The sequence below is a fragment of the Nerophis lumbriciformis genome, linkage group LG10, assembly GCF_033978685.3.
Source record: "Nerophis lumbriciformis linkage group LG10, RoL_Nlum_v2.1, whole genome shotgun sequence".
Classification (NCBI taxonomy): Eukaryota; Metazoa; Chordata; class Actinopteri; order Syngnathiformes; family Syngnathidae; genus Nerophis; species Nerophis lumbriciformis.
The window spans coordinates 45,075,537-45,087,694 of NC_084557.2; the positions used below are offsets into that span (position 1 = coordinate 45,075,537).

At 42.3% G+C, this 12,158-nt stretch overlaps 1 protein-coding gene across 2 annotated transcripts in view; it reads right to left on the reverse strand.

The window, feature by feature from the left end:
- Positions 1 to 12,158, reverse strand: part of LOC133612285 (voltage-dependent calcium channel subunit alpha-2/delta-1) — a 412,014-nt gene that overhangs the window by 273,959 nt on the left and 125,897 nt on the right. For both annotated transcript variants that reach the window (XM_061969551.2, XM_061969550.1), the window contains exon 4: positions 4,572 to 4,631. In XM_061969551.2, coding sequence (XP_061825535.2) covers positions 4,572 to 4,631 — 60 coding nt within the window. The remainder of the gene's footprint in view (positions 1 to 4,571; positions 4,632 to 12,158) is intronic.

Below are 12,158 nucleotides of genomic sequence, written 5' to 3' on the forward strand. Positions count from 1 at the left end.
AAATTATCGAGTTCGATAGGTTGTTGTATATGGGAAAAAAAACACTATTTGGTTTAACAAAGCTCACTTTTATTTTATAAGAAAATAAATAAAATACAAATAAATATTGACTGTTACCACCCTAAAAAAAAAAATATATATATATATATATTGACTGTTGTTACCCATGATATGGTCATTTTTATTTTTTTTGTCATAAAAAAATACAATCATGTGTGCTTACGGACTGTATCCATGCAGACTGTATTGATATATATTGATATATAATGTAGGAACCAGAATATTAATAACAGAAAGAAACAACCCTTTTGTGTGAATGAATGTGAATGAGGGGAGGGAGGTTTTTTGGGTTGGTGCACTAATTTTAAGTGTGTCTTGTGTTTTTTATGTTGATTTAATTTAAAAATTAAAAAAAAAAAAATTTAAAAAAATTATTTTTTATTTCTTGTGCGGCCACGGACCGGTACCGGGCCGCAGCCCGGTGTTTGGTGACCACTGGTGTAGGCTACAAGATAACGTTAACGTTATCAGACACATACAAAAAGGTGTAACGTTAGCCACTGACTATGCTTAGGTAACGTTAGTCTAACTAACATTATTGCAATCCTGGATTGACATACGAGGTAATGTTATTTTAGCCTAAAGGCTACGAGTAGGCAGATATGGAAATTAACCGGCAACAGTTAACGTTAGCTACTCACCGCCACTATCACTGGAATTGGCGCTGCAGGTTGAAGCAGAGGAAGAGGGGCAGGTTATGTGCAGCCTGAACATGTTCCAACATGCTTGCTTTACTTCCCCCCCCCCCTTACATGAGAGCGAAGCCTGGCAATAATTGCGGATAGCAGTTTCCTTGTCGTATTTTTTTGTAAAATAAAGCCATGCCTTGAAGCGTTTTTTTCCGGTCCATTGTTGTTGCTGCTTTCTGTTTTTGCCGCCTAATGACTGAGCTACATCTATTCCTGGGACGTGCCACAGGGCATTTCCTAGTAAAAAAAATAGGGATTTGATCCCAGGGATTCGAATAAAGAACCAACTCTTTTTCTTTACTATAGTGGCCTCGATAACGGGACCCGGTTCTCAAAAAGGGATTCGAGTCCATGGAATCGGTTCTTTTCTTATCGAACAACCGGGAGAACTGGTTTCGAACATCATCCCTACCTATAGCATACTTGCCAACCTTGAGACCTCCGATTTCGGGGGGGGGGGGCGTGGTTAGGGGCGTGGTTAAGAGGGGAGGAGTATATTTACAGCTAGAATTCACCAAGTCAAGTATTGTATTTTATTTATATATATATATATAAAGAAATTCTTGACTTTCAGTGAATTCTAGCTATATATATATATATATATATATATATATATATATATATATATATATATATATATATATATAAATAAATAAATAAATAAATAAAATAAATACTTGAATTTCAGTGTTCATTTATTTACACATATACACACACATAACACTCATCTACTCATTGTTGAGTTAAGGTTTGAATTGTCCATCCTTGTTCTATTCTCTGTCACTATTTTTCTAACCATGCTGAACACCCTCTCTGATGATGCATTGATATGTGGCACGCACAAAAGTGCTTTCATCAAATGCATTAGAGTCTGGAATCTTCCATCTCTCCCTAGCATGGCCCAAAACCGGTCAATCTTTCCTTACTGAGGAAGATCTTCAGTGCCAAGCACTTGGTAGTCCACTACTTCTTCCCGGAGGCTATCCAGGTCCAATCGCAGCTGCGGCTTGGAACTTACAAGCTGTTATGAGAGTAGCGTATGTGTGTGTGTGTGGCCCTTTAATAGGTGAGCATGTGAGGTGAGTGACGTCAGTGAGTGTGTGGGCGAGAGAAGAGAGGGAGCGGTAGCGTGAGTGCGGGCTGGGACTAGTTTGTTTTGTGTTGGATTGGCTGTGTGCAAGCAATCAATAAAGCAAGATTTGCAACTAATCGCCGGACTCAGGCAGGAAAGGTGCAACAAAGCGTATTTCTTCATCTTACTCGTCGTCGGCGTCGTCATGGCTGTATCTTCCTCGTTCTTCTGCTTCGTCTCCTTGTTGTGTGCGCAGTTGTGCACTGCACTCTCTAAAAGCCGTATATGTTATTGATGTTATAGATGGCAGTATTTTCCTGTTTAAGAGTGTCACAACATTGCTGTTTACGGCAGACAAACTGCTTTACGGTAGACGAAAACATGACTGCTATTGTTGTGTGTTGTTACCGCGCTGGGAGGACGTTAATGAAACTGCCTAACAATAAACCCACATAAGAAACCAAGGACTCGCCCTAGATCATTCTACAGTTATAACGTGATTGGGCAGGCACACTGTTTATATCGTGGGAAAGCGGACTCAGGTCCGCATGGAGCTGGAGGGGGCGTGGCCTCCAGCTCCGCCTGAATTTCGGGAGATTTTCGGGAGAAAATTTGTCCCGGGAGGTTTTCGGGAGGGGCGCTGAATTTCGGGAGTCTCCCGGAAAATCCGGGAGGGTTGGCAAGTATGACCTATAGGCATACCTTGGTAAAATGTCTCCTCAAGTTTTGGGCGTACATTCGGCTGCTAAGCATGCTCTACTTATTTTCACCAGTATAACCATTGCTAGCATTGGTTGTAGTTGGTTTTAGTCTTTGTTTTATGATAGTACTGACAATAACCATATGACTGCCATTTGTTGTGATATTGTCCGCAGCTTCTTCCTGAAAATAGCCTCATTACTGTGTAAAATAGGTTGGCTAGTGATTTGTTATTGACAAAACACTTGTCTATTCAGCTATCATAGTCCCAGGACCTCAACCCCTAGTAAGAGGCAGTGGAAGTTGGAAGTTCCTTGGAGTAGCCCAGTCCATCAAGCTGGATTCATAGCCTAATTTCTGTGTAAAATGTGTCAGTTAGAGATTTGTTATTGACAAAACGCTTGTCTATTCAGCTATCATAGTCCCAGAACCTCAACCCCTAGTAAGAGGCAGTGGAAGTTGGAAGTTCCTTGGAGTAGCCCAGTCCATCGAGCTGGATTCATAGCCTCGTTTCTGTGTAAAATGTGTCGGTTAGAGATTTGTTATTGACAAAACGCTTGTCTATTCAGCTCGCATAGTCCCTGAACCTCAACCCCTAGTAAGAGGCAGTGGAAGTTGGAAGTTTCTTGGAGTAGCCCAGTACATCGAGCTGGATTCATAGCCTCATTTCTGTGTAAAATGTGTCGGTTAGAGATTTGTTATTGACAAAACGCTTGTCTATTCAGCTATTATAGTCCCAGCACTTCAACCCCCAGTAAGAGGCAGTGGAAGTTGGAAGTTCTTTGGAGTAACCCAGTCAATTGAACTGGATTCATAGCTTCATTTCTGTGTAAAATGTGTCGGTTAGAGATTTGTTATTGACAAAACGCTTGTCTATTCAGCTATTATAGTCCCAGGACCTCAACCCCTAGTAAGAGGCAGTGGAAGTTGAAAGTTCCTTGGTGTAACCCAGTCCATCGAGCTGGATTCATAGCCTCGTTTCTGTGTAAAATGTGTCGGTTAGAGATTTGTTATTGACAAAACGCTTGTCTATTCAGCTATTATAGTCCCAGAACCTCAACCCCTAGTAAGAGGCAGTGGAAGTTGGAAGTTCCTTGGAGTAGCCCAGTCCATCGAGCTGGATTCATAGCCTCATTTCTGTGTAAAATGTGTCGGTTAGAGATTTGTTATTGACAAAACGCTTGTCTATTCAGCTATTATAGTCCCAGAACCTCAACCCCTAGTAAGAGGCAGTGGAAGTTTGAAGTTCCTTGGAGTAGCCCAGTCCATCGAGCTGGATTCATAGCCTCATTTCTGTGTAAAATGTGTCGGTTAGAGATTTGTTATTGACAAAACGCTTGTCTATTCAGCTATTATAGTCCCAGAACCTCAACCCCTAGTTGGAGGCAGTGGAAGTTTGAAGTTCCTTGGAGTAGCCCAGTCCATCGAGCTGGATTCATAGCCTCATTTCTGTGTAAAATGTGTCTGTTAAAGATTTGTTATTGACAAAAGGCTTGTCTATTCAGCTAGCATAGTCCCAGAACCTCAACCCTTAGTAAGAGGCAGTGGAAGTTGGAAGTTCCTTGGAGTAGCCCAGTCCATCGAGCTGGATTCATAGCCTCGTTTCTGTGTAAAATGTGTCGGTTAGAGATTTGTTATTGACAAAACGCTTGACTATTCAGCTAGCATAGTCCCAGAACCTCAACCCCTATTTAGAGGTAGTGGAAGTTTGAAGTTCCTTGGAGTAGCCCAGTCCATCGAGCTGGATTCATAGCCTCATTTCTGTGTAAAATGTGTCGATTAGAGATTTGTTATTGACAAAACGCTTGTCTATTCAGCTATTATTGTCCCAGAACCTCAACCCCTAGTAAGAGGCAGTGGAAGTTTGAAGTTCCTTGGAGTAGCCCAGTCCATCCAGCTGGATTCGGCTGCGTATCTGGCAACCTCAGTCAGGGAGAGAGGGAGGGGACTACAGGATTTTGACCGTGATTGCAGTGTAAAGGATTTTAAGTGCGCCTTATAGTCCGGAGGAAAATAAAAGGTATATTACCATACTTTCTGCACTTCCTTACCTCAAACTCGTCTTTCCACTGATGCTCCATCTGGAAGTTCTCTGCAGCTGTAGCCAGTTTCTGGGGGAAATTGAGGATGACAGGGATTTAGAGCGGGAAACAGGGCACAGTCACCGGCCGGTGTAATTATGGGAAATGTGCAGAAAAAGTCGGCGTGTTAGCAGCAGGCCAGACACAGATATATTATTACCATGCCTCGCTGGCAGAGCTCAAACTGCCAGGCTATCAAGGTCTTACAGCGTTGTGAGGCAAAAGGCCACGTCGCACAGCATAATAATGTCAGCGTGAAAAGGTTTTACAGTGTGTGTGTGTGTGTGTGTGTGTGTGTGTGTGTGTGTGTGTGTGTGTGTGTGTGTGCGCATGAGTGTGTGTGTGCGTGCTCTGCAGAATATGAAATGGCACCTCACTGAATAAAGTCAAAGGCAAGGGAATTACGGACTGAGGGGTTGTCCGTCAAAGAGGATCCTGTCCGATAAAACGTGGGCGTAACAGTAAGTAAGTTAATGTCACCTCTAGAAAAGTAGGCTTTGGCCTTCGCTGGATGGACTTTCGTGTTTTGCTGAGTGCCAAAGCAAATTAAAAGAAATCAAAGCGTGTAAAAACCACGGAAGCAATTCCCGCGAAACTTTTTGGAGCGTCGGCCAATAAATAGCGCATTCAATTTTGGTGCAAAGGCGACATACAGTAGGAAGGGGATTCATGTTTTGTAAGCAAATATAAAATGTCATCCTTTCCAAATATAACGGTTAATAAGGAAATAATACAAAATGTTAGTGAATATCGTTACCTGGGTGTCCTTTTAGACCCAACACTTGGCTTTAAAATATGAGTTGGGAAATTGTGTTAGATGTAAATATAAACGGAATACAATGATTTGCAAATCATTTTCAACCCATATTCAGTTGAATGCACTACAAAGACAAGATATTTGATGTTCAACCTCACAAACTTTATTTTTTTTTTTGCGAATAATAATTTACTTAGAATTTCATGGCTGCAACACGTGCCAAAGTAGTTGGGAAAGGGCATGTTCACCACTGTGTTACATGGCCTTTCCTTTTAACAACACTCAGTAAACGTTTGGGAACTGAGGAGACACATTTTTTAAGCTTCTCAGGTGGAATTCTTTCCCATTCTTGCTTGATGTACAGCTTAAGTTGTTCAACAGTCCGGGGGTCTCCGTTGTGCTATTTTAGGCTTCATAATGCGCCACACATTTTCAATGCGAGACAGGTCTGGACTACAGGCAGGCCAGTCTAGTGCCGGCACTCTTTTACTACGAAGCCACGTTGATGTAACACGTGGCTTGGCATTGTCTTGCTGAAATAAGCAGGGGCGTCCATGGTAACGTTGCTTGGATGGCAACATATGTTGCTCCAAAACCTGTATGTACCTTTCAGCATTAATGGCGCCTTCACAGATGTGTAAGTTACCCATGTCTTGGGCACTAATACACCCCCATACCATCACACATGCTGGCTTTTCAACTTTGCACCTATAACAATCCGTATGGTTCTTTTCCTCTTTTGTCCGGAGGACACGACGTCCACAGTTTCCAAAAACAATTTGAAATGTGGACTCGTCAGACCACAGAACACTTTTCCACTTTGTATCAGTCCATCTTAGATGAGCTCAGGCCCAGCGAAGCCGACGGCGTTTCTGGGTGTTGTTGATAAACGGTTTTCGCCTTGCATAGGAGAGTTTTAACTTGCACTTACAGATGTAGCGACCAACTGTAGTTACTGACAGTGGGTTTCTGAAGTGTTCCTGAGCCCATGTGGTGATATCCTTTACACACTGATGTCGCTTGTTGATGCAGTACAGCCTGAGGGATCGAAGGTCACGGGCTTAGCTGCTTACGTGCAGTGATTTCTCCAGATTCTCGGAACCCTTTGATGATATTACGGACCGTAGATGGTGAAATCCCTAAATTCCTTGCAATAGCTGGTTGAGAAAGGTTTTTCTTAAACTGTTCAACAATTTGCTCACGCATTTGTTGACAAAGTGGCGACCCTCGCCCCATCCTTGTTTGTGAATGACTGAGCATTTCAGAAAATCTACTTTTATACCCAATCATGGCACCCACCTGTTCCCAATTTGCCTGTTCACCTGTGGGATGTTCCAAATAAGTGTTTAATGAGCATTCCTCAACTTTATCAGTATTTATTGCCACCTTTCCCAACTTCTTTGTCACGTGTTGCTGGCACCAAATTCTAAAGTTAATGATTATTTGCAAAAAAAAAATGTTTATCAGTTTGAACATCAAATATGTTGTCTTTGTAGCATATTCAACTGAATATGGGTTGAAAATGATTTGCAAATCATTGTTTTCCGTTTATATTTACATCTAACACAATTTCCCAACTCATATGGAAACGGGGTTTGTATTAAAAATGTTTGGGAAATCACTTTTTTTAATTGTTTCCCTTGTTTTTATACATTTTTGCAGAGCATTAGTTGGTTAAATTTATTTATATTGCACTGAACAGGAAGTACTTTAACAGTTTGAGACCAGATTGCTATAATGCAAAAAAAACAAAACAGAAGTTACACGACTGAAACACACAATAAAATATGTTAAGGCATCCTAGAAAAAAATCCACCCAAGTGCGAAAAAGGCTTCGGAGCAAGCAGCTTGTGTACAATCCTCTGTGGTTACTTTGCAAGAAGACAAGCTGCGGTATTTCTTCAAATCCAAGTATCACAGGGGGCTTATAAGACTTTCACCAGGGTTCCAGTATGCCAGCAGATAGTTTATGAAACAAGCTGTGTGAGGATTGCTGCAGCTTGATAACCGTATAAAATCTCACTCTTTCCTTCTCATCAATCATTTACTGCACGGACAGTTAAAGTCAGGAAAAAGGCCCCAGATTTGACAGGAATAAAAACACGTTTTGTTTGAATACCGTATTTTTCAGACCATAGGGCGCACCGGATTGAAAGGCGCACTGCCGATAGGCGGGTCTAGTCAGGAATTTTTTCATACAAAAGGCGCACCGGATTATAAGACTCATTAAAGGGGTCATATTATGATTTTTTTCTAAATGTAAAACTCTTCCTTGTGGTCTACATAACATGTGATGGTGGTTCTTTGCTCAAAAGGTTGCATGGGAGATTATCTAAAATCACCTATTTGGGTTAAAAATATTTTTTGCAAACCAGTAATTATAGTCTGCTAATGATGTGTTGTTGTTGAGTGTCGGTGCTGTCTAGAGCTCGGCAGAGTAACCGTGTAATACTCTTCCATATCAGTAGGTGGCAGCCGGTAGCTAATTGCTTTGTAGATGTCGGAAACAGCGGGAGGCAGTGTGCAGGTAAAAAGGTCTATCTAATGCTTAAACCAAAAATAAACAAAAGGTGAGTGCCCTTAAGAAAGGGCATTGAAGCTTAGGGAAGGCTATGCAGAACGAGACTAAACTGAACTGGCTACAAAGTAAACAAAAACAGAATGCTGGACGACAGCAAAGACTTACTGCGGAGCAAAGACGGCGTACACAAAGTACATCCCAACATGACGTGACAATCAACAATGTCCCCACAAAGAAGGATAAAAACAACTGAAATATTCTTGATTGCTAAAACAAATTAGATAGAAATATCGCTCAAAGGAAGACATGAAACTGCTACAGGAAAATACCCCAAAAAAAGAAAAAGGCACCAAAATAGAAGGGCAAGACAACAACTAAAACACTAGAGCTATATTGATGCATGGTTGGTTATGGTTTAAAGTCATATCCAACAATTGCGACAACGACTTTTTACTGTCAACTGAGTTTCGTTTTTTTAATGATTTCTGCTGGTGGTGTGCCTCCGGTTTTTTTCAACGCAAAAAATGTGCCTTGGCTCAAAAAAGGTTGAAAAACACTGGCATAGATGATGTTTTACAGATCATCTTCAAGCCACTTTCTGACAGTCGCTTCAGGATGCGTCGTTTTGTGGGCGCTCTTATTTACGTGGCTCACCTTCGACAGCGTCTTCTCCCCGTCATCTTTGTTGTAGCGGTGTAGCGTGCAAGGACGGGTGTGGAAGAAGTGTCAAAAAGTAGCGCTAACTGTTTTAATGACATTCTCACTTTACTTCAATCTATAAACGGAGCAGCATCTCCTCATCCGGAAACAACAGTCCGAACGGAACTCTCTCATAACTAAAGTTCCTTTGGTGAATAATGTAAACTCACGACACCGGTATGTTTTAGCTCTTTCATGGGGAGTTTACTGACAGATATAAATAAGAACTTTACACTACTTTATATTACAAATGTCAACAGTGGAGGATGAATGTCCCATAAAAAGATAGAGAAAAAGAAGAAGCTTATGACTACGGTGTCGACACGGACTACAAAGGCGGATGCGTGCACATTTTCAGGACTTATACAGATCCCAAATACACATCAGCAGGTACCAGAAGGTAAGAAAGGTTAGTTTTGCGTAATATTGTGAAACAAAACGCCAGGTAATGTCTGCTAATAAGTGCCATTTTGCGGTCCTTATACACACACCATAATAATACTCCTATGTTTAATGCGCCTACAATCCATCAAGCGGTGTGGCTTCATTGCTTACCGAAGTCATACTAAAAACATTTTGACAGATTTTTCAGCGCCGTGTATAATGTTCTATATTCTCAATGGAACATTTCACGTTTTGGTGTTGTTTGGTGTTGCAGTTGACACATATCTCTTATGTGCATACTTGCCAAACCTCCCGGATTTTCCGGGAGACTCCCGAAATTCAGCGCCTCTCCCGAAAACCTCCCGGGACAAATTTTCTCCCGAAAATCTCCCGAAATTCAGGCGGACCTGGAGGCCACGCCCCCTCCAGGTCCGCATGGAGCAATGTTGTTGTAATATATTGAGTTGGAGGCAATAACCAGGCGAGGTGATGAAGTACGTCTCTTTACTGTAGACTTCAGAACAGACTCACACACTTGACGTCGGGTGCGCAACACCACGTAAATCGTTGGCCAACCAAAAAGTAACCCCAGTACGCTATAGCCAACATTCACCAGGAGATGGCAACAGACAAACATAGATCACTCTAATACATTCCTGCCCTTTTAGAATTGTAGAAGTTACTCAAAAGAAATAAACAACCCAACCAAAAAATGCATCAGCTCAATTAAAAAACTGTACTCAAGCCACATTCTTTTTTTTTTTTTAGTACTGAAATCTTAACCCTCATTTGTAAACAATAACATGCTTATTATCCAAACAGTATTTGTACACCTTTAACAAAGATTTTTATACTGTCTTCAGAGATTAAATTTTTTTTGGTGGTACTCGAAACCTTTCTGGGTACCTGCGGATCACTGGTGGGGTTTTTGTTGTGGGTGATCTGGGTTCTGATGATGGCAACTCAGCAGCCCTTGAATCTGGTTCAATGATGAGACTAGTTTGTGTCTGACTCACTGATGGTCCTGGTGATGGAACTGAAACAGCACTGTCCAGTTGTACTGATGGCACATTTTCTGCAACTGGTGGAGACTAGATAACTGGCAGTCTCTCCATGTTTTCTCGCCATGGTAACATGTGATCCACATGCACTGTGCGCTGTCTCTGTCCCTCTTGATATATATATATATATATATATATATATATATATATATATATATATATATATATATATATATATATATATATATATATAAAAGAAAATACTTCAGTTTCAGTGAATTCTAGCTATATATATATATATATATATATATATATATATATATATATATATTAGAGATGCGCGGTTTGCGGACACAACCGCGGAGTCCGCGGATTATCCGCGGTTCGGGCGGTTGAAATAAAAAAAAAAAAAGATTTTATCCGTGGGTCGGGTCGGGCGGTTGAAATAAAAAAAAAATTGATTTTAAATAGATTCAGGCGGGTGGCAGTTAAACCAATTCGGAAATATATATACATAGTTAAATGTTGTTACCCACATACGAAAAAACGAGCAGGCACCTGCAGCATATGCCACAACAGAAGAAGAAAAAAAAAAGAGATGGACACTTTTACGGAGCGGAGAAGGGACGCCTCGCCGGGGTCCAGGACCGAGGCCCCTTCCCCCGAGAGGGCCCCACTGGGAGTCGTAGCTGAGGTGATCCGCGAGAAGGGCCCGACGCACGTCCAGGGTCACCACCGCGCCGACACCCCGCCTCGTCCGCCTTCGCCGCGGCCGGCGTCACGCGCAGCAGGTAAGCAGCTTACCTGCCCGCCACTCCCGTGGCCGGGGGCTTGTAACAGGGGTCACTCCGCGCGCTCCGCCCGCGCAGCTTACCTGCCCGCCACCCCTGTTGCCGGGGGCGCGTAACAGGGGTCACTCCGTGCGCAGTGCGCTCACGAAAGGGGTGGGGCTCACCCTGGTTGATATAGACAGCAGGACGGTGGCCATGGACGTCGGAACCCGCTAAGGAGTGTGTAACAACCCACCTGCCGAATCAACTAGCCCTGAAAATGGATGGCGCTGGAGCGTTGGGCCCATATACCCGGCCGTCGCCGGCAGCGAGACGCGCTTGGAGGTGCGCTCAGCGCGGCTCCCATATGATTGCGCACTGGTGTGCGTCTGGGTCGTGACAGCGTGGCACGCGAATGTCTGTGCTGCATTGGATCAGTCTCCTTTCTTTAACAGGCAAAAGCTTTATAACCTCACTAATGCCTTGCATCGTCTATATTAGATATATAACAACGGGCGGGTGCGGGCGGATGGCGGGCGGGTGCGGTTCTGATCAAATGTTACATCGGTTGGATGGCGGATGGTTGACGACTTTCTGATGCGGTTGCGGATGAAATAATTGCCTATCCGCGCATCTCTAATATATATATATATATAAAAGAAAATACTTTAGTTTCAGTGAATTCTAGCTATATATATATATATATATATACAGGTAAAAGCCAGTAAATTAGAATATTTTGAAAAACTTGATTTATTTCATTAATTGCATTCAAAAGGTGTAACTTGTACATTATATTTATTCATTGCACACAGACTGATGCATTCAAATGTTTATTTCATTTAATTTTGATGATTTGAAGTGGCAACAAATGAAAATCCAAAATTCCGTGTGTCACAAAATTAGAATATTGTGTAATGCTAATACAAAAAAGGGATTTTTAGAAATGTTGGCCAACTGAAAAGTATGAAAATGAAAAATATGAGCATGTACAATACTCAATACTTGGTTGGAGCTCCTTTTGCCTCAATTACTGCGTTAATGCGGCGTGGCATGGAGTCGATGAGTTTCTGGCACTGCTCAGGTGTTATGAGAGCCCAGGTTGCTCTGATAGTGGCCTTCAACTCTTCTGCGTTTTTGGGTCTGGCATTCTGCATCTTCCTTTTCACAATACCCCACAGATTTTCTATGGGGCTAAGGTCAGGGGAGTTGGCGGGCCAATTTAGAACAGAAATACCATGGTCCGTAAACCAGGCACGGGTAGATTTTGCGCTGTGTGCAGGCGCCAAGTCCTGTTGGAACTTGAAATCTCCATCTCCATAGAGCAGGTCAGCAGCAGGAAGCATGAAGTGCTCTAAAACTTGCTGGTAGACGGCTGCGTTGACCCTGGATCTCAGGAAACAGAGTGGACCGACACCAGCAGAT